Source organism: Hyperolius riggenbachi, chromosome 11 (assembly GCF_040937935.1).
Source record: "Hyperolius riggenbachi isolate aHypRig1 chromosome 11, aHypRig1.pri, whole genome shotgun sequence".
Lineage (NCBI taxonomy): Eukaryota > Metazoa > Chordata > Amphibia > Anura > Hyperoliidae > Hyperolius > Hyperolius riggenbachi.
In genome coordinates, this window is record NC_090656.1 from 113,656,632 (window position 1) to 113,682,791 (window position 26,160).

The 26,160-nt window shown below is 42.4% G+C and overlaps 1 protein-coding gene across 14 annotated transcripts in view; it reads right to left on the bottom strand.

Moving 5' to 3' along the window:
• Positions 1 to 26,160, bottom strand: part of LOC137538869 (serine/threonine-protein kinase BRSK2) — a 365,619-nt gene that overhangs the window by 44,449 nt on the left and 295,010 nt on the right. For 13 of the 14 annotated variants that reach the window (XM_068261262.1, XM_068261257.1, XM_068261255.1 and 10 more), the window contains 6 exons: positions 25,748 to 25,845; positions 21,195 to 21,345; positions 15,278 to 15,338; positions 6,729 to 7,245; positions 5,786 to 5,834; positions 3,125 to 3,248 (listed from right to left, as the gene is read on the bottom strand). In XM_068261262.1, coding sequence (XP_068117363.1) covers positions 3,125 to 3,248; positions 5,786 to 5,834; positions 6,729 to 7,245; positions 15,278 to 15,338; positions 21,195 to 21,345; positions 25,748 to 25,845 — 1,000 coding nt within the window. The remainder of the gene's footprint in view (positions 1 to 3,124; positions 3,249 to 5,785; positions 5,835 to 6,728; positions 7,246 to 15,277; positions 15,339 to 21,194; positions 21,346 to 25,747; positions 25,846 to 26,160) is intronic. The other variant, XM_068261268.1, reaches the window with a different exon arrangement.

Sequence of the window (26,160 nt, forward strand, 5' to 3'; positions counted from 1 at the left end):
TGGGGGAAACATAACCAGAAGACAAACGTAATGCAAAATGTCCTGAAAAGCTGGCACATTTTGCTTTGTAAGCATAGAGAACACGTGTTTTCCACTGCATGCGCTTCTTATGCATTAAATCAAATGTGTTCATTAGACATAAAATGCCTACATAATAAAAAAATGTAGCCAATACAACAGTATTGTAAATAAGTGTATTTCCAAAGCTTGATAGCTCCTCCCACATGTTAACTGCTCTCTTATGCCTAGTCAAACTGTGTTCTGACATCCTTTCCATTGCGTACATCTTAAAAAGGCTCATGGAAATTTGGGCTCCCAATAATCCAGATATTAAAATATTTAATACCGATATTTTACTATTAAAGTGTAAAATATCACCTAACCCTAACCCCTCCCCCCCTGCACAAACTACCTACCTGGTACCTAACCCTAAACCGCCTCCTTGCACAAACTGCATACCTGACGCCTTACCCTACATCCCCACACACGCCTAACCTTAACTTTCTGCCACCAGTCGCACTTCCCGCCGCAAGAAAAAAATAAAAATTAAGTTCATTTTAATTTCCAGACAATGAGGCACAATTTGATCACCCGATAAATAGCACCTAAGTGCCGATATTTCTATAGGCGCATATGGCGGTGCCCAAACCTCCGGTGCTAGCGGGAGCCCAAATTGCCTGCTTAGTTTCCATTACATGGCATGCTCCGATCCCCTTACACCAAATTTAACTGATCCACCGTAAAATTACAAAGATCAGTAGGAATGACTGGAAAGTTCTCCTACTACGCAAATCTCCCATGGTTTATACAGTGGATACCATGCTAGCAAATGGACGCAACTAGCAGCTGATCAGTTATAAACAGTTAAATGGCAGGTGTGTTGATTAATTGGCTACTGAGTAACTGATCAGCACAGATTTCACTTCTTGGTTGTGCAAACATTATTAGCATAGTAGAGAACATTTTACACATTCTTATTGATTTGTAGAACTTGTGTGGACTCGAGCACATATCTAGGATGATGATCTTTCACTCTGTGTTTGGTGTGGGGCGGCTTTAGAAGGTCCCTTCCTCCACCTTCCCAAAGAAACACACCAAAAAACTGTTGCTGCTTATTAATGTTTCAATGATCTATTGACAAACTCCCCCCCCCCCCCCTACAACCCACCCCACCACAAAAAAGGTACTAATAATGAAATGATCTGCCAGATCATCAATAGTGGTAAGTCAATACCCCTGTAAAGTAAACTGTGCTACTGGATTGATGGTGACATACTGACTGTGTTGAATGGCAGAGCTGCTACTAGTTTGCAAGCCCACCACTCAAGATCCTGCAAAGAGATATAGATAAGTGCATTCTTGTCAAGATACAGAAAAGCTTGTGACTATGAGGAGTCTTGGTACTCCCTTTTTCACTTTTGCTTCTGAACTTACTTCCATCTGGTTGATGGCGGCAAGGCAAAGATTAAAAGAAAGAAAAATACAATCAAATTGCAAATGTGCTTTAATGCTGCTGATTTCACCTTATGGCCCTGGGCACCAATACACACACAGTGGAAATATGAAAGAAACCTCCCACCTTCCCTTACCACATTTTCAAATGTTGTTGTATTGCAACCTGAAAAAAGGCACGCAAAGCTGTAGTTAATGCAACTTATATTAGCCAAGTGAAAGATATACCAAAGGTTCTGAAAAAAACACACAGAATTTCAGAAAATCAGAATAACTGAGATGGGTAAAGGATCACCACCTTTACATTTAATCAAATGTAATTAATCTCCATCTCCATTGCAAGCCAAGCTAACTGGTTTATACCTCTGATCAGGTGTAATAATTTTAATCAATGCAGTATAAATCACCTAATTCTTTAAAATTTCATTGATCGGTACTGCAGCAGAAAACAGTAACATATGGGTTTCGAGGACCCTTCCTGGATCAGATCGTTGAATGGAATAAAGGAGAAAAATAAAACTGGTGAGAGAAGCTTCCAAAAGGCCAGTGGCAACTTTGCAGCAAATAATGGTCATTTGGGCACATGGCATCAATGTCATCAGTCCTCTACAAACATGGCTTGTATGGGAGGGTTGTAAGAAAAAAGAAAGACCATAATAAGTTAAGCTTTGCCAAAAGGACTCTGGAAGTTTCGGGGGCAAAATGGAAAACAGTGTCATGGTTAGATGAGACAAGAGTCAAACTATCTGGCCTTTACAGCAAATGATATTTCTCATGGAAAACAAACACCGTTCACCATCCAAAAAATACCATACGTACAGTCAGGCCTCTTTTCCATGGGCAGCTGTTCTCGTTCATCAGCTAGTGCTCGGCATGGACAGTAGAAAGGCAAGCCATTCCATGGAGTTGCATCTGAGCAGGGTGGTTGCCATCCTCAGGAATGACATGAGATAACATCACCACGTGTCAAATGTGATATGCATAGTGTTACCAAATGCTGTCAATCGTATGCCTGCAATTGGAGCCAAATGGCACTTGTGGCCGGCAGCTAGGAGGCATAACTGCCCAACAAATGAACAGTTCAGCTGGGAGTAGAAAAAAAAAGCCTAAAGAAAGGTGGAAAAATACTGTAGTGAGTGCTTTTATCTGGGGCACTTTTCAAGACATTGACTCAAGGCAGAAGGCAAAATTGGCAACACCATGGCTGAAGGAGGAAAGGTGAATGTGCTTGTGTGGCCTAGTCATGAAGTAAACCTAAGTTAAAATCTGTGTAATGGCATGAAGATCACAGTCCACCAATAGCTACAATCTCGTTTAAAGAACAATGGACAAAATATTGCACAAAGTGCAAAGTTGGTAGAGAAGTGTCCCAGAAGACTCAAGTCTGTGAATAAAGCACAAGGTGGTTCCATGTACTGACACAATGGTGATTCTTTATCTGCCTCAGTGATTCTGTTTTTTAACTTTGTTTTTTTTCGAAACCATTGCCATTTGTTTCTATTTGTCGGTTATGAGTTGCATTGAGTAAATACAGCGGTTTTCAGGCTGCAAAACAACAAAACGTGAACATACTGATGATGGGTCGTTCCCTTCTATACCCACCATATATATCATAGTAATGATGTCATTGAGGAATGGAAAAGTGAATGTGAATTCGGGGCAGTAGTCTTACCGAGAGGAAGGCTTGTACTATGTCAGCTTTAATTGAACTTAAAGGCTTGTCTTTAATGACCACGAAGATCTGATCCTCCTTCTCCAGAGTGAGGAAGTTACCAAACCAAGACTTTTTGGCAAGCCTGAGGAGAAAGTAGAGTAAGACTTACAGAGGAACTGTAGTGAAAATAACATAATGAATACAATTGCCTATTTTTTACACTATTCATTTATAGATTATTTAGTCCATGTCTGCCCATTGTAAAATTCGTCCTCTCTCTGATTTACATTCTGAAATGTATCACTGGTGGTGGCATCATAGTTCTGCCAGATGATCTGTACGGAATGTTCATTACTGAGAGCAGCAGAGCAGCTAATTTGTAAACACATGCTGTTAACCCTATGTCTGCTTCCATGAAAGAAGGAAATAGGCACTGCGAATTTATTGCAGGATTTGTATCAGCTGTAACAAAGAAATGTTTTTCTTTAACGGTTATTATACTGTTGCTTATCTATTAGAGCAGAGAGGAAGTTCTGAGTTCAGGTCCACTTTAATAAATAAGGTGAATCCAAAACCGCAAACAAAAAGGACTGTAAAATGGGATTGGTATAATGCACAGTAGAGGTCGGTGGGGGGAGGGTGTTGTGGCTTGGAATGGGTTGTTGTATGTTGTTGTGGGAGACTCGCCACTGTTGTATTTAAAGGGGCACTATGGGGAAACATTTTAAAAATTAAAATATGTGCAACCATAGACAAATAAGAAGTACGTTTTTTTCCAGAGAAAAATGAGCCATAAATTACGTTTCTCCTATGTTGCTGTCACTTACAGTAGGTAGAAGAAATCTGACAGAAGCGACAGGTTTTGGACTAGTCCATCTCTTCATAGGGAATTCTCAGCAAGGCTTTTATTCTTTATAAAGATATTCCCTAAAAAGGATTTAAACAATGATGCTGCCCAGCTTCCCTGCTCGCTACACAGGTTTTTGGCAGTTGGACAGAGCAACTGCCATTCACTAAGTGCTTTTGAAAATAAATAAAACCCTGAGAATCTCCGATGAAGAGATGGACTAGTCCAAAACCTGTCGCTTCTGTCAGATTTCTACTACCTACTGTAAGTGACAGCAAAATAGGAGAAAAGTAATGTATGGCTCATTTTACTCTGGAAGAAACCTACTTCATATTTGTATATGTTTGCACATATTTTAAATGTTACAATTTTTCGCCGTAGTGCCCTTTTAATTTTTAAACTTCTACTGTTAAAAAATTTGGGATTGGCATATGTGTATCAGTAAGTTATCAAATGTCGCTCAAGTTTCCTTTACAAAAAGTTCATTTGACATAACCTTGTTATAGACTTCTGGTTTCATATATGGTATTTCAGCCGATACTAGACTATAATCTTCTCACTCAGGATGCCATTTAGGATGTTGCCCCTTCCCTTCTCTTTGCAGCATCCGAATCTGCCTCACACTTACCGTACCTAAATTCATCTACATACATATTCACACGCCATGTGGAATGCCTACCGGTAGGAGCCTCAGATCCCAGGCACACTCAAACGATCACTGCCTTTAATAGCCCATTTGCTAATACTAGGGAATGGGTATAAGACTTTGTTCACATTTAAAATTGAAATTGCTGATGGGCGTGTTTTGCAGGTTTTTTTGCATAATTTCCCCCCCCCCCCCCCCCCCTCCCGGCGCTCCACTGCACGCTATGATTCTGTACAAAGTGCTTTGTAAGCACTTTTGCAGAGCGATTCCGTTTTTTCCCTTCCTGACATTAGTCATGAAGGACCACTAATGTGAAAATGTGTAGAATTTAAAATACACATGTACTAAGTGTACATTTGTCCAAGACTAATATGCATTATAAATGACTTTATTCTTATGTTTCTGTCACTTACAGTAGGCAGAAGTAGGTAGAAATTTGGCAAATCTGGACTTATCCATCTCCTTATGGGGGATTGTCAGTAATTCCTTTATTTGCAAAAGCACTCCCTGGATGGCAGTGGAACATTCCAACTGCCATAAGAGTGCACAGGAGGAGACTGACTTTTCAGCACCATTGTAATTATCCTTTCTAGGGAGTACTTTTAAAAAGGTAAGGAAATAGTGAAAATTCCCCATAAGGAGATGGACTAGTTGAAAACCTGTCAGATCTATCAGATTTGTATTTCTACTTTCAGACTAGGCTTACAGTGGTCAGTTGTATAACACACATGTTATGAGTGATAACTGCAATGGAGACAGTACATAGACATTAGTAAAAAATCTGCATGTGAACAGTTAAAATGTATTACTGTGAACAGACCCATAGAATTATATGGGCAGTGAGTTGATATGCAGAATTAATCTGCAAAGCAATTGAGTACTGTGAACTAATTGATAGTGACATAGGTAAGAAATATATTTATGAGGCATTTTACTCTGGGACAACTACAAATAATACACATGTATTTGAAATTTTACAAATGTTTGGGATAGTTGTCCTTTAACAATGATCCGAGCCCCTGTGATTAAGGATTACATTACTTTCTGTTGTTATGGGTTTATGCCTAGTTTCTCAGTTATTCTTACAAGTCTGTAGAGGAACATTTCAGCATTCTACCCAGTTATGTGTTGTTGACAGCATGTCTCTACAATTAACAAGCAATGGAGTGAATGACATAATACTTACTCTGGAGATGATTCTGGTGTCAAGTTGGTCATTTCATCAGCTGTGGGAACTGAACACAAATTAACAGACTGTTATTAATCTATTATATTTCTCTTCCTTTCTATCTGTTCTAATGGGACTAATGAAATGAATTTGATTTAATTTTAAAAACAGTATCTCAGTAATGACTAATAATAATAAATGACTTTGATCCCCAGGACAATATCTGCATACATATGTATGTTACGGGGGATTAACTATTCTTTGCCCACATCCCAAAAACTCACTTGCAGGCTAATTTCCCTCTGGAATTGGCTCCAGAGTGTAGTAGGGACAATAGACTTGGCACCTCACTGAGGGACTATAAGGTCACATAAATATCTGCATCATGTAAAAGTATTGGTATTCTTATACCAACACACAAATGTGTATTTTAAACCTTTCTTCAAGTTTTTATTTCGGTGTTCCCATTTGTGAAGTCTCTGTTTTCCTGCCTCTGTGGAACCTAAAAGGTTGATTCATTAAGCTGCGCTAATAACAGCAGCGAGTGCTATAATCCTCTGCGCATGCTATGCAGCCATAGCGTGCGCTGTTAAATTACGCTCGGCTCAGAGAGTTTAAAGAGCGCTTCATTATACCTAATGAGAGCTCCACTGAACCCACCCGGAGCCCGGCAGGCCCAGTAGCTTCAAAGTATGATATTCCTGCACTTTGATTGGCCCAATAGCCTGACTGTCAAGTGACAGGCAGCCTACAGCAGAGGAACTGCCTCAAAAGGGACAAAAAAAGGAATAAAATCCTAAGAGAGGTAGTGAGCCTTCTACCCCATCGAAGACAAATGACAACTCCAGTTTTTAACAGATGTTGCATTGTTCAGCAGGACACAATGATTATTCATATAACATCTAATATAGACAGAAACCCTCGCATCATGCACCCTGAAAGGCTAATAATACCCACGTACCTTGCAACTTGCGACGGTGGAATCTTGGCGACCCTAGGAAATTGTTCTTGATAGAGTTCAGCCTTGTCCTCCACGGCATTCCACCAATGCTTGGACTGGATGGAGGGGTTGGTGAAGGAGTGCCTGCTGGGCTTTCCTTAGGCGTGTGGACAGGCGTTCCCTTGGGAGTAGGGAGGGGGCTGCCACGGGGTGACGGATGAGGGGTAACCTGTATAAGAGGTACAGATTTGGGGGCCAGATCAGATGCGGGCAATTTGGCTGTTGTTCGGCAAGCATTGTGACTAGCGGGAGAGTTAGGTGCCCGTGGGGGAACTGTAGGGGGGCTGTTGGTAGGAAGTGGGTTAGATCGGGTGGTCTGGAGTGGTTTCTCAGAAGATCGGGGCTTAGGTGGAAAGGTGTGTGTTTTGGGATGAGCCAGGGAACAATCATTATGCCCTGAAGAGTCAGAGTTCTTTGTGGTGTGAGGAGAGGAAGGAGGGGTAGGGGGCTGTGGGAGGGCAAAAAACCTCCGTATTGGCTGTGAGAGAAAAAGCAGTAAGGACGGAAAGAGAAAAGAGAAAGATACAGAAGAAAGGAGAGTACCAAAGGGCCCAACAGAGAGTCATACAGCAGTAATAAAGTGAAGAGTAAGTAGGTATTGATGGGCACAGAAAGTACATACAGTGAATAAATATGATAAGGGGACAACGTACACAACGAGGTGAGAAGAATCACAATAAGACAAATGCAAAGAAAAGCAGAAATTCAGAATGAAATAAGAGAAAAGACAGAAAAATGAAAGAAATTTGGAGAGCAGCGGTTCAGCAGGAGAGCGGAAGCAAGATATACCGAGAAGGAAAGCCGAGACATGCACACAGATTGAGAGACCACAGATCAAACATGAGTATAATAGCAAAAGCAGCCATGGGAGGAGGCAGGAACCGGTGTGCCCAATTATGGGTGCGTAGGGTCAAATGGAAGGAACAAGAGCAGCCAACAAAGGACAAGAGGACCAAAGAATGAAAAAAGAAAAAAAGACATGCATGTTAGAACTTAGAAGCAAACCCCGAGAGCAGCCAGGCCAGAAAGCAGTTCAGTAAGAACAGAAAAGCCTCAGCCTTACAGCACAAATTGTATAGCATCATTGGAGAAAATGGATTACAGTATTTCAGCAAACCCAAACTACTTTTTGTATCATCCTTGATTAAATTCAAATGAGTGTGCCAAATAGCACTATTAAAGTGTTTGTTTTTTTTTACAAATGTTTTCAGTAGACTCCATGAACATTATTATCTTGGGAATGCAGGTAGCGAGATCTCTGCACCGGTAGTCAAATTTCTAACAGAAATACCAGCTCGGAACTCGCATGCTCAGTCCACGAAGGGTCCAATAAAGCATGGATTTTTCCGGTCTAAGTTCAAATAGTATTATCATGAAAAAAACAATTGAAAGGGCCATCCTCTTTTTATAGAACTTTGTTAACTTTTATATGCAATGTTTTTATTTAATCTAATGTATCTGATCTATTCCAACTATACTAAAGTGTGTACCCAGGTTTACAAATGTTCCCCTAAGGCCATTGGAGAGCATAAGTGATCCAGAAAACCTAGCTGGTTTTATTACAAATTACCTGTAGGTGACAATAGAGAGAGAATGGGGACTCCGAGAGCCCAATATGGTGTAGTATGTATTGGTAAAAGTGGAGAAATTGGAGTAAAGTGTATACTCACAAACCAGGGTTACCCCTTAGGCGACCACTGTATAGGCAGGTGGAGAGAACAAGCCTGTCCCCACCCAGGATTAAAAAGTTGCTCTCTGTAGATAGGAAGAAATACAAGGATTTCCACCCTTCCAGCTAGGGTGGATTGATGCAGTACGAAGTAAACAGAGGCGCCAAAAGTATAAAATGAAATAAAATTTAACAAAAATGGAAGTGGGGGGAGGTGGACCCTAAACCACTCCAAAGGATACAACAAATAGATGTGTTCAATTATAAAACAAATGATCCGAGTCTGGGAAGAGGCGCTCTTCCCAGACTTGGATAACATTAGCATTATACTCCTCCCCTCACTGCCTGATGAAGCGGGGTGATGCCTGTGAAACGCATTGCACAATACCTTGTGGAGTATACCATTAATAAAAGTATTTGTGTTATAATTTAACATGTCTATTTGTTGTATCCTTTGGAGTGGTTTAGGGTCCAGCTCCCCCCACTTCTATTTTTAAAAAATGTTATCTCATTTTATACTTTTGGTGTCTCTGTTTACTTCGTGCTGTAGGTGACAATAGTTTTTGATCCACACAGGTCACAATGACACTTGCTGATAGGGGAATTAGTTATCAGCATTGTGACTGCAGTCCCATGCATACACTGGCCTCAATTCACTAAGCTTTATCAAACACTTTTATCAAACGTTTGATAATTTACCTCATGGGTAAAATCTAATTTTGAATTCACAAAGGTGTTATAGATTTATTGAATATTTTATCGATAAAACATTCGATAAATATATAACACTTTAGTGAATTCAAAATTAGATTTTACCCATGAGGTAAATTATCAAACGTTTGAGAAAGTGTTTGATAAAGCTTAATGAATTGAGGCCATTTAAGCTAAGTACACACGATACAGTTTTCTGTTAGATTTACCTGCTAGATCGATTTTATCCAACATGTCCAATGTTAATTTCCATAGATTTTCCGATTGATTTCTGTTTACTTCTATGGAAATCGATTGGAAAATGGAACGAAAATTAGATCGGACATGTTGGGAAAAAACTATCTGACAAGTAAATCTAGCAGAAAATTATATTGTGTGTACCTAGCATTACAAACAGAACTTCCCTGTAATAGATTTTATACAGCCTGGACCTGTAAATAAATTATTTGATCGGCTGTGTACATACAGTATTTTATTTATTTATTGTATTTATAAAGCACCAACCTATTATGCAACGCAGGTCTGGTTGACAGGAGGACTTATGTTCTCCAACAATTTCAGCCTTCAGAGTGTAATGATATATGTACAGCAAGCAGAATTGGAACATTGTTTTCACCATTACCCCCATAGCCTAACAAAATATCAAATCTAGAAACGTATCCAATCCTCAGGGGAAAAAAGTAGATAGGTTTGCTGAATGTATGCATTGATACACAGGTAATATGCAAAAATGTAACATGTACCATAATTAAAACAGTAACCATAGAAAATCATTGAAAGCATGAATAATGTTATTCACTGGAAAGCAGGAGCTAGCATTGTTGGATTATGTGAATCAACATGAAATGAAGGAGATGGGAAATCACCAAGGCCTATCGCACTGCATGGCAGTTAGGGCACTGACACACATGACCTCTAGTAAACTTAAAATAATATGGTGGATTTTTAAAACTTCTTAAAGAGCATCTGAGGTATATGGGGGCTGACACATCCTGTTAAACAATGCAGATTGCATGGCTGTCTTGCTGATCCCCTGCCTCTAATATTCTTAGCTATACACCCTGAACAAGCAGGCAGATTTGAAGCCCCTAACTGACATCTGACTAGATTAGCCACATGCTTGTTTCAGGTGTGTGATGCAGACACTACTGCAGCCAAAGAGATCAGCAGAGCTGCCAGGCTAGTATTGTTTAAAATAAACTAAATATGGCAGCCACAATATCCCTCTCAATTTAGGTGTACTTTAAGACAATTCATTTCTCTCTGCATGTTGGTTCTGAGAGCTAATCAACATGTCTACAGTGAGGACACTCATTCACAGTAATACACTCCATCTGAGATGCAAATACAAAAAGTCTTCAGGCATGAATGTGTGGTAGGTCCTTAGCAACCAGGCCCTTTGTTGTGCTGGTTAGGGATGGAATGCGGATTTTCTTCTAGCCTGGGCTGCCTGTAAACATGGGGAGGCTTTGGCACGATCATATCATGCGAGTGACCACCACAGCCATGGTAATAATGTCTTCAACGATATACTTCCATGCAAGTAAAAGTTTGGGTCAATATCAATCATGCAGGTGATGCAGGTGGTGAGGAATAAAGGCCCAATGGGGTTTTGCTGAATCAGTTGATAATGGCCAGTTTGGCCAAGCAATGTAACACGTCCCAATGTAGAGAATTATTGTATAAAACATCCCAGAATTTAGTCTATCAAGTGTATCAGAAAGGTGAGTGTAATTTCGTATAGGACAGCTGAAATGCGATTGGATGTTACAGCCAACCAATACACATTCCATACTTTCTACCTTACCATAGGACACTGCTTAAAGGGAACCTTAACTGAACGGGGGGTAAAGAGTTTCACTTACCTGGGGCTATTACCAGCCCCCTGCAGCAGTCCTGTGCTCTCGGCGCCACTCTGGAATCCTCTGGTCCCCCGCTGTCACTTAGTTTCGTTTTTGATGACTCATCATTAGCCGGCCGCCATGCGTATTATTGGAAGCATTCACCAATGCAATTAGCGCTATTGCGGACCGCAACGCGTACAAAAATACGCGTTGCCAGCTCCCGCATGCGTAGATATGCGGCAACGCAATAGCGCTAATTGCATTGGTGAATGTGTCCAATAATACGCATGGCAGCCCGCGACTGGTGAGTCGTCAAAAACGAAACTAAGTGACAGCGGGGGACCAGAGGATTCCAGAGCGGCGCCGAGGGCACAGGACTGCTGCAGGGGGCTGGTAATAGCCCCAGGTAAGTGAAACTCTTTACCCCCCGTTCAGTTAAGGTTCCCTTTAAAGCAAACTTGAAGCGGAAAAAAAGTATGATATGTATGATATTATGAATTGTATGTGTAGTACCTTATACAAATAGAACATTAGTAGCAAACAAGAGTCTCATTTTTATTTTCAGTCATATAGTTGTTGTTTTTTTTTTATAACATAGCATTATTTTGTCATATTTGCAGTTTAGAAACCACACTCGGTCTTTTAAGCTATAAAACAAAGCAGAAATTATGACCCTTTGACTTTTCCTGCAGTAAAACCTTATCGCAAGATCTCTCTCACTGTTTCTTGGCTGGTTAAAGAGAGTCTGAAGCGAGAATAAATCTCGCTTCAGCTCTTATATATAGCAGGGGCATGTGTGCCCCTGCTAAAACGCCGCTATCCCGCGGCTAAACGAGGGTCACTTACCCCCCAAATCCACTTGAGAAGTCCCGGGGATCACTTCCTGATTGAAGCAGGGCTAATGGCCACAGCCCTGCCTCACGCGCGTCTGTCAGCGCGTATCTTCACCTCTCCCCCGCCCCTCTCAGTCTTCCTTCACTGAGAGGGGCGGGGGAGAGGCGGCGATGCGCGCTGATAGACGCGCTGTGAGGCAGGGCTGCGGCCATTAGCCCTGCCTCCAGCAGCAGTAAAATCTACGACCAAGTTGGTCGTTGATTTTGCAGGGGTGGGTTTGGGGGTGAAGGGACCCCCGTTTAGCCGCGGGATAGCGGCGTTTTAGCAGGGGCACACATGCCCCTGCTATATATAAGAGCTGAAGCGAGATTTATTCTCGCCTCAGACTCTCTTTAAGCGCTTCAGAAAACAGCACTGTATTCGATCCAAAAACACCATGAGACTTTTTTCTTTGCTACCAACGTTCTATTTTTGAGCTGCACTACAGATACTACAGATGCAGATATAATTCATTATCTCATAATTTTATTTTCCCTTCAAGTTTGCTTTTAAGATGGAAAAAAGAGGTCTGGATTGAACTTTTTCTTACTAAGACCCTTATTCAATTCACTTTTTCTCCTATGTGACAGTTTTACACCTCATCAATACAACTCATTTTAAGCCAGCAGCAAAAATGTTGCCAGTACTTTTTCACCTACTTTTTGGTACTTTTTCAATTGCAGCATGCTAACGTTATTTTAAACAGGATATGAAAAAAGGATCTCCTAGGAGACAAAGTGGATGCCTGGATGGAATAAAGGTGGTAAACCTCTTTTTTTAAAGATTTACAGAAGATCATACGCTAGCAGGGCTAAATGAGGAACATGTCCCATAAAGGGATCTATATTATCTCCACACATGTGCGCCCAGCTAGTTTAATTATATCTGTGGATGGTCACATTATCCAACATCTGCTATACTCCAAGTCATGCATTTATTTCACACAGTCACATGTAGCACACATACTGATGGCAGCTTGAGTTTGTAAGCCACGCCCTGGCACACACCACAAAGGGAGATTGGATTCACCCACATCTCAATAGATTGTCAAACTATTTTAAATTGTTGGTGAAGGAAGGAGTGACACAAAGGGTCAGTTTTGAGACATTCTCAGTGAAAAACTGAAAAGCTTTTTTGCGTTCTGTGTGAGTTAAGCTTTTGGAGCAGTGGAGCCACTAGGGGCCACATGGTGATCATCTTAACATCCCCCTATAGCAAGCACCCAGGGATGCTCTCTGGATGAATTCCGAATGTATTTCATTCGGAATTCATCCTGATAATTAGAGCACCAGAGCGGGTGGGTGAGGGAGGGTTAAACTTACCCAGCAGCCGTCTTCTTTAATCCGTCCCACGCTGCGTTCCAAGCCGCGTCATGTAACTACCACTGCTTCCTCCTTCCGGGTTCAAGGAGGAAGCGTCATAGTGACTTGACGCAACCTGGAATGCAACGTGGGAGGCGCCGTGGGACGGATAAAAGAAAAGGGCTGCTGGGTAAGTTTAACCCTCCCTCACCCACCCGCTCAGGTGCTCTAATTATCAGGATGAACTCCAAATGAAATCCATTCGGAATTCAGCCACAGAGCATCCCTGCGAGCAACGTTTCTACCTGGTGAGGTTGGAGGTTCATGGGGTAAGAGGGGGTGACACCATAGGCTTGATTCACAAAGCGGTGCTAACAGTTAGCACCCTGGTGAAAAGCCCCTTATCACGCCTAAACTCAGTTTAGGCGTGATAAATTTAGGCATAAATAAGTTTAGGCGTGATAAGTTTAAGCACCAACTGGATTAGCACTGCAGTGCACAGAAGTTTTGCGCTAGCAAAGTCTGGTGCACTTCGCATAGAGTTTAATGGGGACTTTGCGCGCGATCTAAACTTATCTAAACTTATCAGTTATTAAACTGGCTTTTCACCAGCGTGGTGCAATGGTTATCATGCCTAAAATCACTAACTGGGTTAGTACCGCTTTGTGAATCGAGCCCCATGAGTTTCTGCACTGAGTGATACCAACCATAGTGACAACTCTGTTTTGTAGCAACAAATAATATAATTACCTCTTGCTACGAAGCAGGTGGTTTTGGCGAACGGCGCTCAGCATGGAGCACCAAACTAGGGGCCGCTATAGCAGTAATGCTATAGTATGTGGGGCATGGAAGGGTAATTCGAATTACATTTTCCTCTGAGTTGCTACAACTCGGAGGGGGAATAGTATTTAACGCTGCTGGGGATTTGAGCAGCAGCAGGGAGAGTCGTCATTCGGCTCTCCCTGTGCCCAGCTCACCGGTGGCGTACTAATACGTATGCTCTTGCTATTCTGTTATGCATTCTGTTATATTACACACTTTGCTCTTGCTTGTACTTTTCTACATATTTATGAAATAAAAATGTCTGCAAAACAAAAAAACAAAACCTTGCTGTGGTGTGCAGTTATGACCCTTTTATTGCTGCTGGCCTTGACCTGGCTGAACTATGTTACGTGGAAACATGTGGCCTGCCTGATCAATAGAGAGGCAATAGGGTCCCTTCCCCATTTAGGTGTTACTGATCCCGTTTTTCAGCAACGCACAGTGATACAATCTATAGGGACATCAGAAGTGCATAGACTGCACTGTCTGATCCTTCCATCCATGGGTTGCTATTCACTGCTGATCAAAAATACACAAATGCATTGCAATTTCCATTGAATGTAATGAATGGAGATAACAAACGCATTGAGACAAATTGCAAAACACTGAAAGTTGTGCCGGCCACCTGCATTGCCACAGTGCAAATGTGGGGAAGGGGCTATATTCTGTTAGATTATTGTTCTGTTAGATTATTGTCAAAGTGAAGACTTACATTATTCCAAGTAAACATTTGTGATTGGTTCAGTTTCAGCTACACATAGATATCCATCTCCCAATATGACTGGCTGCAGGGCAGGCAGGCAACGATCCTACCTTTGTACGGTTCTGAAAACCTTCAGCACCAGCTATGCTCACAGAAAAGCAACCTGAGTTGGCTTTCCCAGCGCTCCAGTCCTATAAAAGTGAACTGGTCCACAAAGTTAACCTACCCTATTACCCGATCACATCTAAAATGTGGACCATGTTTAACTAACTGAGAAAACAGACCTCTGCTCTGACAAGGCTTCCACTTTTTCAGAGATGTGTGCATATAAAGGAGAGCATACAGGCTAAGTTCTCAGGCAGCCATCGCATGTGTGCATGTTTCAGGCAGACAGTCAATGCAGCAATAAGGCAGGTTAAGAGAAGCACAGGTAAATGAAGAAAAGCTTCTATGGCTAAGGATAACAAATAGAAGGAAATTCTAGGAAAGAATTCTAGGAAAATCTGTCTTCCTATAACTAAAATGCTTTGAAGTTGAGGGGATAAGGGAGTAAATGGGTACTGGGGGTAAGGTATACAAAAACTTACCCTAGGACTGCTGATAGGGCTTGTGGAGAGTCCGGAGGAAGCACCACTAATAGATCGTGACCTGTAAGAAAATAAAATACCCTCCTTAGAAAAGCAGGTTCAGGTACAAATTTATAAAGTGTGTCTTTAGTTTTATTGTGATTCGTGTAACGCTGCCATTGTGTGTATGAGAGTTGGGTGAGGTTGCTGGGAAGAGAGGGGAGATTGCACTGGGTGCTGATATCTTGGCCCTGGACGATTTGGGTACTAAAAGATGGGGATTGCGTGGCTGTGGCCCACCCCCAGTTTGGCAGCCACCAATCAGGCTGTGGCTGCCAAGCTGGGGGCAGGCTGTGGCCAGCAGGTGGGGGTATACAGAGCTCTGGCGGTGATTTGAAAAAAATCCTTAGGGCCCGTTCATTACAGGCTCTGTCTGTTTGGCCTCAAATACTCAAACTAAAATACTGCTGTTTTTTATGAGTTATCATTTATTTATTCCCCAAACGCACTGAAACAGTCTATGATAAGTTCAAATCCCTCCTGAATCTAGCACAAGTCACCCCATGGGTACACGTACCATGTGTTAAGAACCTAGGACCTAGAGTAAACCAATGTTTAGTTCTCTAAAGAACGGATATACAGTGGGACGCGAAAGTTTGTGCAACTGTGATGAATAGCGGAAAAGCCGCCGCATGTTCTGACAGTAAGGCGGCTGATTCCGCGTCTGATGCGGCAGTTTGTCCGCGTCAGCATGCGTCTGGGTTGTTCGGAACTGGTGGTGCACATGGGAGGAATGGCGTGGGGGCCGCTGCGTGTTCTGACGGTAAGGCGGCGGATTCCGCGTCCAGTGCGGCGGTTTCCCCGCAGCAACATGTGTCTGAGCTGTCTGGACCTAGTAGTGCACACAGATGGAGAGCTACGCGCGCGCGCGCTGCAAGACAAGCTCTTTATACCAATAGGAGGAAGATCAGCTGATCAGGGCGGTCAGCTGATCCCTGCTCAGTCAGTGATTGGTTGATGGGAGCTGGGCGGCGCTGTGGAACGCTTTACTATATATATCTCCTGATGTTCAGTTGCTGGTTGTCTGGCGTTGCAAATGCCTACGTGTTAGCACTCAGACCTTAGTCAGATCCTTCAGTGTGGTGGAACCAGGAGGACCTGGGAATCCACACTTAGCCAGTTACTGTATATCATCTGTGTTATTCTCTAGCATAGTTCCAGGGTGTTGAGATCACGGCCCTCACACCCCAGACTAGGAATACTGTATATCATCTGTGTTATTCTCTAGCATAGTTTCAGGGTGTTGAGATCACGGCCCTCACACCCCAGACTAGGAATACTGTATATCATCTGAGTTATTCTCTAGCATAGTTCCAGGGTGTTGAGATCACGGACCTCACACCTCAGACTAGGCCTTGTTCTGATATCTGTTATGACCTGTAGCGTTCCTGACTATTCTTCTGATCTCTGATTTGGTACTTTGCATATCTGATTCTCTGTTGCCGACCCGGCCTGTCTGACCTTCTGGCTGTCACCCCCCGCAGGGTGTCCAGCCTTTCCGCAGGGGTCCCCTGCTCTACAGAGGGGGCACTGCTCCTTATCAGTCAGGGACTCCCTCTCCAGGTGTCCTTGACTGCAGTAGAGTCTTCTCTACTTATTGGACCACCTGCTACCCCGGTGGTCCAAAGGTTACTGTAGCACCATAACACTTACACACTCAGGTGTCTAGAGGTTAGACATATTTGATTATTGGCGATTCTGCAGATCCCCAATAATCAGGTATATCTGTATTCTTGGGGATACTGCAGATCGCCAAGAATTAGATTCTCTCTCTGGTTGCTGACACCTATCGTTACAGCAACCTTGTTAATCGTCATGATTTTCTTGTATAAATCGTTGGTTGTTAGGATAAACAATGTCAGTTAAATATATCATATAGGAGACACACACAGTGATATTTGAGAAGTTAAATTAAGTTTATTGGATTTACAGACAGTGCGCAATAATTTGTTGTAAAAGAGGACAGAGGCGCCAACAGGATAAAATCAATAATTAAAATATTAAATAGAGTCTGAAGCGAGAATAAATCTCGCTTCAGACCTCATAGATAGCAGGGGCACGTGTGCCCCTGCTAAACCGCCGCTATCCCGCGGCTAAACGAGGGTCCCTGTCCCCCCAAATCCCCTCCGTAATGCGGGGGAGTGCTTCCTGGTTGGGGCAGGGCTAACCGCCGCAGCCCTGCCCCACGCGCGTCTGTCTTCCTTCACTGAGAGGGGCGGGGGAAAGGCGGCGATGCGCCGCTGACAGACGCGACTGGAGGCAGGGCTGCAGCCGTTAGCCCTGCCTCCAGGAGCGACCAAGTCTGCGACCAAGTGTCGCAGTGGGGGGTTTGGGGGTCAAGGAACCCCCGTTTAGCGGCGCTATTGCGGCGGTTTAGCAGGGGCACACGTGCCCCTGCTAACTATGAGCTCTGAAGCAAGATTTATTCTCGCTTCAGAGTCTCTTTAAAAATTGCTTAGGAGGCAGTGGTGGACTTACCTCCTACAAGAAGACAATGTCCTCTTATACAACACGTTTAATATCCACCCTTAGTGGAGGGGGATACCCCTTTCTTTCTTCACGTCTACAGAGAGCGACTTCTTAATCCTGAGTGGGGACAGGACAATCTCCTCACCTGCCTATACAGTGGTTGCCTGGAGGTAACCCTGGTTTGTGAGTATTATTCCATACTCGTTTTCATTTAATCAATTGCCTTGACTTACTACACTATATTGGGCTCTCGGTTCTCTTTTTACATAGTGCGCAATAATTGTTTAAATAAAATTAAGCAGGTGCACACACTTGGGCACTGTTGTCATTTTATTGATTCCAAAACCTTTAGAACTAATTATTGAAACTCAAATTGGCTTGGTAAGCTCAGTGACCCCTGACCTACATACACAGGTGAATCCAATTATGAGAAAGAGTATTTAAGGGGGTCAATCGTAAGTTTCCTTCCTCTTTTAATTTTCTCTGAAGAGTAGCAACATGGGGGTCTCAAAACAACTCTCAAATGACCTGAAGACAAAGATTGCTCACCATTATGGTCTAGGGGAAGGATACAGAAAGCTGTATCAGAGATTTCACATTTAGGAATATGTTCCACAGTTAGGAACATATTGAGGAAATGGAAGACCACAGGCTCAGTTGAAGTTATGGCTCGAAGTGGCAGACTAAAAAAAATCTTGGATAAACAGATGCGACTAATGGTGAGAACAGTCAGAGTCAACCCACAGACCAGCACCAAAGATCTACAACATCATCTTGCTGCAGATGGAGTCACTGTGCATCGTTCAACCATTCGGCACACTTTACACAAGGAGATGCTGTATGCGAGAGTGAGGCAGAGGAAGTCTTTTCTCCGCCCACAGCATAAACAGAGCCGCTTGAGGTATACTAAAGCACATTTAGACAAGCCAGCTTCATTTTGAAAAAAGGTGCTGTGGACTGATGAAACTAAAATTGAGTTATTTGGGAATAATGCATGGAGGAAAAACAACACAGTATTCCAAGAAAAATGCATGGATTCCACTCAGTATCAGCAGTTTCTGGAGACCAATGTTCAGGAATCAGTGACAAAGCTGAAGCTGCGCCGGGGCTGGATCTTTCAACAAAGACAATGTCCCTAAACACTGCTCAAAATCCACTAAGGCATTCATGTAGAGGAACAAGTACAATTTTCTGGAATGTCCATCTCAGTTCCCTGACCTGATTATATTTGAAAATCTTTGGTGTGAGTTTAAGAGAGCTGCCTATACTCGGAAGCCATCAAACCTGAATGAACTAGATATGTTTTGTAAAGAAGAATGGTCCAAGATACATTCAACCAGAATATTTAAACAATTATTGCACACTTTCTGTAAATCCAATATACTTAATTTAACTTCTCAAATATCACTGTGTGTGTCTCTTATATGATTTATTTAACTGACATTTCTTATCATAACAACCAGCGATTTATACAGGAAAATCATGACGATTAACAAGGTTGCCCAAACCTTCGCATCCCACTGTAGGCCCAAACATTACAAATACACTTTGATTGGTTCATGCACTAGCATGAACCAATCAAAGGTAAAATATCTAGCCAAAGTGCCCTATTCATCTATATGTTTTCACAGCAGCTTCTAAAGAGAACAAATGTATCTTTAGAACAAGAGACCACAAACTGCGGTCAGATACGCACATAAAGTCCTACCGCATTCTCAGTAGAGCAGGAGGCAATACATTATATACAATGCATTACGCTCTACTCATCAGGCATAGGACTTTACGCAAGTAGTGTTGCTTAATGCAGTTTATTGCATATACTCCATAGGATCTTACCTTGGGCTTGATACACTAAACCTTAATAAAGATGCAACACCCTGTGCAATACTTACTGCAGGGTGTTGCATTCTACTGAACTATTTAATTAACTTAACAAATATAAGTCTTATCTCAAGTGGAAGCAGATGTGATAACATCCTGCATCACTCATCATACCTGCTAAATATGTTACATAGGATCTAATTCACAATACTTTGTTCAGGGACTATCTTACCTTGAGTTTTATTCCCTGAAGCTTAGTGAGGGGGTGGCCCCATGGGCATTAGTTACTGCTAATAAACTCAGTATTTCAGAGTGGGAGCTGTCAGGGGAGCTGGAAATAATCTATCTGCAAAGACACCAAACTTCACAAACAGTGTTTGATGTTCTTTTTGTAAATTAGATAGGTCACCATCTCCCTGGACTTGTGCCTCTGATAGAAAAGTTCAATTGTGTAACAACTGTATAGAAATAGGAAGACTATTCTCGTCATTGCTTGCTTCATAAGAAGCTTGTGGGCCGATATATGTATCCTTTTCTTCAATAAATATATATAGAAGCTGAATGAATGCTGTTAAACTATCGTTCCAAAGTTCCATTGGAACATTTGGTGACTCCACATTACTAACACTCTAACTGTACTTGGAAGCTGGTGAACGTACTACTGGGATACATAAATTACATCAATTTTTTATTGAAACATTGTTTTACTTGTGCATACTGCCTTTACAACTCCATTGCCAGAGCTGCAGCTCATTCTGCCTCTCTTCTATGGGGCTGCCATCTTGCTTTTTGGTAAATTATAAAAATTATTTTATCTGCACAGCTTATGTTTCCAAGTGATATTTGACACTCGCACCAAAACACTGAAGAGTTATGTCTGCCACAATGCACTCTGGGGGTCCCATACATCTAGCGATTTTGCCGCCTGATCAACCATTCCGATTCAATCATTTTATTGAATCAGATGAATATCAGTGCCACAGCAAACATGCCCGATTGATGATTCAATCAATCTCAGGGAAAAAAATCAGTCTAATGTATCGATCAAGCATGCTGAAAATCTCGGTCTTATGTGGTCATTTGGTGCACGGCAGTAGCAGTGTTTAATATAGCGATGATCGACGTATGTAATGGACCTCTGGCTGCTGTCTCCCCAAGTATAAAATGTCCCCCCATGCCCATGTGTAGTGTAAACTCTCACCAGTCCCCACCATGTGACTCCACCCCCATGTGACACCAGTTGCGTGTGTGTGACATCACACATGTCTCACGTGTGGTGCTCAGGTTAACAGCTTAGACGATTGATGGCGGATGAGGCGGGGAGACCCATCAGTGAGACAGGTGAGAATTTACACTACATTTACACTACATGGCACCGGGGGCGGGGAGAACATTTTACATGTGTGAGGTGGCCAGGCAGGCGGTGAGTCCCTAGGCCTATTCCTGATATATTTTATGTTGAAATCTATTGGGAATCGGCCTGCCACTGGAACAATTGGAGTCTATTGTGGTATGGCCACTTTGGTAAAACTATATTGATAAGTGTGCATTGTATACGATCTGCCCTTGTCTGCACAGGGAAACTGACCTCTGCCCATGTTGTGCCATCTCAATAGCCCTGCGTGCCGGTACTGGTGAGCCTCCATCTGTACCACTCAGAACCTCCATAGATTTCCTCTCTGGCCTCCTCTTCCCATGACGAGTTAACATTGGTGAATCAACTCGCTTCCTAGGTGGATCTGTAAGACAATGCAAAAGAAGCAGTCAGATGTAGGACGTAAAGAAGTCCCTACTGATGATTAAAGGACACTTTAACTAAGGGGGATATGGAGGCTGACATATTTATTTCCTTTTAAAGAAAGCCTGTAACGAAAAAAAACCTCCCCTGGGGTGTACTCGCCTCGGGTGGGGGAAGCCTCCGGATCCTATTGAGGCTTCCCCCGTCCTCCACGGTCCCATGGCGGCGATAAAGCTCCCCGAACAGCGGGGATGTAAATGTTTACCTTCCCGGCTCCAGTGCAGGCGCAGTATCAGCTCGCCACTGGGAGATAGGCGGAAATAGCCGATCGCCGTCGGCCCGCTCTAGCAAGGCTCCTGCTCTTGCGCAGTAGAGCGGACCCGACGGAGATCGGCTATTTTCGCCTATCTCCGTGTGGAGAGCAGCAACAGTGCCCCCGCTGGAGCCCGGAGAGGTAAATAAATCAGCGTTTATCAGCACTTGTCAGGCTTGTCGAGGGAGGATTCCAGCCACTTCGGGGGAGCCAGTGCTGGACTGCCTGCAGCTACAGGGGAGGGGAAAGCCCCATTGGGACCCTGAGGCTTCCCCCTCCTGAGGTGAGTACCTCCCCGGGGAACTTTTTTTGTTACAGATTCTCTTTAAACAATGAAAATGGCCTGGCAGTAATGTTGATCCTCTCCCTCCTATACTTTTAGTTATAGACCTTGAACAAACATTCAGATGAACGGATGCTTGACTGCATTTGCTGCATGCTTGTTTGAGGTGCATGACTTAGTCATTACCAATGCATAAAAGGATGGATCCACAGGATGTCAGGCAACTGGTATTGTTTAAGAGGTAATATATATGGCAGCCTCCATATCCTTCTCAGTTCAGTTGTCCTTTAAATAGCTAGTGTAATTATACTCAAGTGGGCTTAGAATGAGTCTATCAATAATCCAATGTATTTTGATTACTGAGGTTAGTTCTGTTTAAACATACATGCTTATTACTAATCACAGGTTCTTCCTCCACCTTTGGTGTTTGCTGAAATGCTGATAACATTTGCATAGTGTAATTTGCGCATCTGAAATTTACTCCTTACAGTGAGGAAAAAAAGGAACACAGACTAAATTGCATTAAAATTGCAGTGCAGTTTACACTAGCAAAATGTGTGTTACCTAGGTAATGCGGATTGCGCTAATTGCACAACAAGTGCTATGTAAGTGTTGTAAGTACCGTTACAATTGCCAAGTGCTTACCGCACACAGCAATTTTATTGCAACTTAGTTAATATGCCCCCATGTCACAAATAATTTCTGGTGCTCTTTAAAAAAGAGTGTTAAGGACTGGGTAACACTCTGAGGACTTTGCGATCCATCCACACTGCGTTTGCTTTTGAGAAAAGCACTCCCATTACTTGCATTTTTCAAAATTGTGGCACTTTTACCACAATTTTGCCATGATTTTAATGCAAGTTAATGGGAGTGGTTTTTTTTTTTCAAAATGCAGCGCATATGCATTGCTAAGCGCTCAGCAGTGTGGCTCAGCCCTAAATCAGTAATGTAAGTATAGTCTATTGAATTAACAAAAGGGCCCTATTTTTAAACATGTTAAGCACACCTCATTATAATTACACTATCCCTTATGCCAGGATGGGTGCCCGGCCTTGCAGGTAATTGATATCCACTGTGATATCAATAGCCTCCTAAGTAAATCAGCACCCCTTAGAACATTTGTGCAATAATTTATTGGTTTATTATTAGCTTGTGAACTGATGAAGGAGATGCCCTAGTCTGCAAAAATACTTTATAATAAATAACTTGTAAGGAGACTTGCCGCCTGAATGAATAGCCAGTAAATAATTAGGGTATTTACTGATAAATTAAAGCAGCAACAATCCGTTTTGAAGGTCCCCCATCACCCCACACTTTATTATGAACAGTGCTGAATGGCTACACCAGAAGTGTAGTACTAGGAGCAATTTGATTCCTCACATAGCTGTTCCTCTCAGCTGTAAAATCCTCCGCCAGTTTTGGCGTCAGTATTGGATACAACATGTATCTAAATACTGACGGCTCCCAGAGGGCTAGACCATATCTCTGCACAGGGGAGTTGCTATCAACTCCTCAGTTTATAGTTTAATTATTACCTTGCTGAAAGAATCTTATTGATATGGTGGTAAGGGGTTAAAGATTCTAGCAATGTGTGTTTATTATCTTTGCTTCTCTTGACTGATAAAGATACTAATAATGCTAATTGTAGACAGTGGTCTGCCCCTCTCAGCAGCTTGTAAAGTGGATGCAGCCTGGAGTGAATCACCTCAAGCAGGCAGCCAATCTGAGTGTAAACACAGACTCCTGGTATAGCTTGTTATATTCCAGCAATATTCCAGCTCATTTAGTTACCTGTTACCACCTCAGATCAGCCTATTTCTCCTCATGTCTGCTGCATGCTGTGAGTGACACAGTGACAGATATTTGTGAGCTGTGTGACAGAGTAACCAAGCAGCTCAGGGTGACCCACACTACTATGAGCTTTGTGAGAAATGATTTTTTAAGCAGGGATAGCGAGATAGAGATGTGGGTGAATAAATAAAGTGCCCCTAGCACTAGTGGTAATGTGTACACTAATATAGAGTATTAAAAAAAAAGTCATTTCAATCGATAGTATTCCTTTAACCATTCATTGGCTACTCATTCAGGAAGTCACTCTCCTTACTCCCTTTTATAAAATGTCATTTTTTTTTCTGATTACAGAACCTCTTATACCACACTACTACTCATTCCAAATTATTGGTGAGGGTGATAGTCCAAACTACAGGCCCAATCCTTGGAACACAGCCTGGAACTTTCAGAGTCCAGGATGCCTTAGGGCCAGTGTACACCAAAAACCACTAGAGGATCCGCAAACGCTAGCCGTTTTTGAAGAGGTTTTACGGAGTGATTCTAGGCAGGTTTAGAGAGATTTTCTAAACATGCCTAGCGTTTTTTGGAACGATTTTGTGTAGCGTTTCTTATATATTGTTACAGTACAGCTGTAACTGAACAGCTACTATAACAAAAACACTTGGAAAACCGCTCTGATCTAGTGTTTTTCAGAGCGCTTTTCTACTTTCCTATACTTTACATTGAGGCAGAAATGCCTCAGAAATCTCAAAAATGCTGCAGGACCCGAGTTTGCATTTGGGGTAAAAACGAGACGCTCTGGTGTGCACCATCCCATTGACTAACATTAGCCAAGCGGTTTTCCCCCAGAAAGCGTTTTAAAAAACGCTCAGGACTGCTAGTGTGCACCAGCCCTTAATCTGCATTAGTCAGTCTCTCTACCTGGGTATACAGTGGCCATTTACAATGACCCAGTTTGTTAGTATATCTTTTCTCACAGATTATCTACGCTTGTTAATAATACTGGACTTAAAGTGAACCTCCGGACTAAAAATCTACTCAGCAGAACTGAAAAGGCTTGGTGTTTCTTTAACAGTTTCACAGCATCAGAACTTTGTTTTTCTTACCAAAGCATCATTTTTAGCTGCATTTTTATCTACACTCCACCCATCAAAGAAAAAAAGGAGTGGGCTTTTTTCCCCTGATGCTCTGCAGAGCATGATGGGATTTCCTATGTTGATATTCATGTTGCCTAGCAACTGGGAGAGGTGCTCAGGACACAGGACAGTTGGAACTGTGTCTTATGCTCCCTGTCACCTCCTTTCAACCAAAAAGTTGGCTGCCATCATGAAATCAAACATTTGCCTGTTCTTTTAAAACAGTGTGGGTAAGAGTTTATATTACCTACAGTATCTATTTTAATTAGCATAACTAATGTAACTTAATGACAGTATGTTTGTTTAGGCTAGAGTTCCTCTTTAAGGTGCCCATACGTCAGTCGACTTGATAGTCAATCGAGCATCTGATTCTATAATTATTATAGAAACGGATGCAAATCGGTTCCGCCACAAGCACGCCGATTGATGATTCGACCAATTTCGACCCAAAATGAGTTAAATGTATAGATTGGACATGCTGCAAGATGCTGGCAGACGTGGTTGACCGGGTGCGTGGCAGTAACGGCCTGCAATATCGGGACGAGCAACAAACACAACGGAACCCAGGCGCTGTTTCCCCCAATGCGAATCTTTGCATTCAATAATTTACCTATCTGCGTTTCATACTGAAATCTCTCAGGAATTGGTCTGCTGTTGAATGAATAGCCAACAGATCTCTCTTTGCTTAGATTCGGTCAGAGAGAGATCTGTCTCTTGGTCGATCTGCCCATGCACCGTCTGATGTATGGGCACCTTTAGAGGCTCTGTTCTTTTGTTTGGGCACATCTTGCCCATACATGGTTTATTACTACAGTTCAGACATAAGATATAAAGGAACTCCATCATTTCCCACTTTAAATCTGAAGACTAGAAATATTACCGATATCTGCCCTGGGGGGAAGGTCTTCATCCTCTTGGCTGGGATATCTCTCTTTCCGGTCCAGTAACAGGAAATAAATCATTTTCTCCTGGTTTTCTCTGCAAATCAAACAAACAGTGGTTCAGATTTTTTTTTTCGGTTTATGCCATACTTACATTTATTATAAACGTTCAACTTTTCCTGTTATAAATCATCTCATTGCCTCATCTCTCACAGTAATTCTGATTGCATAATACATTTCCAACCCATAGTGATCCTATTATATAGCAAGTGCAGTCATTATACAGTTATTATACAGTCATTATACAGTCATATTCCCTCTCATAATCTCCCATAACAAATGCTGCCACCAGTTTCTCCCTCCTCCATGATACGTGTTCCCGCTATAACCCCCCTCCCCCCCACATAAAAAA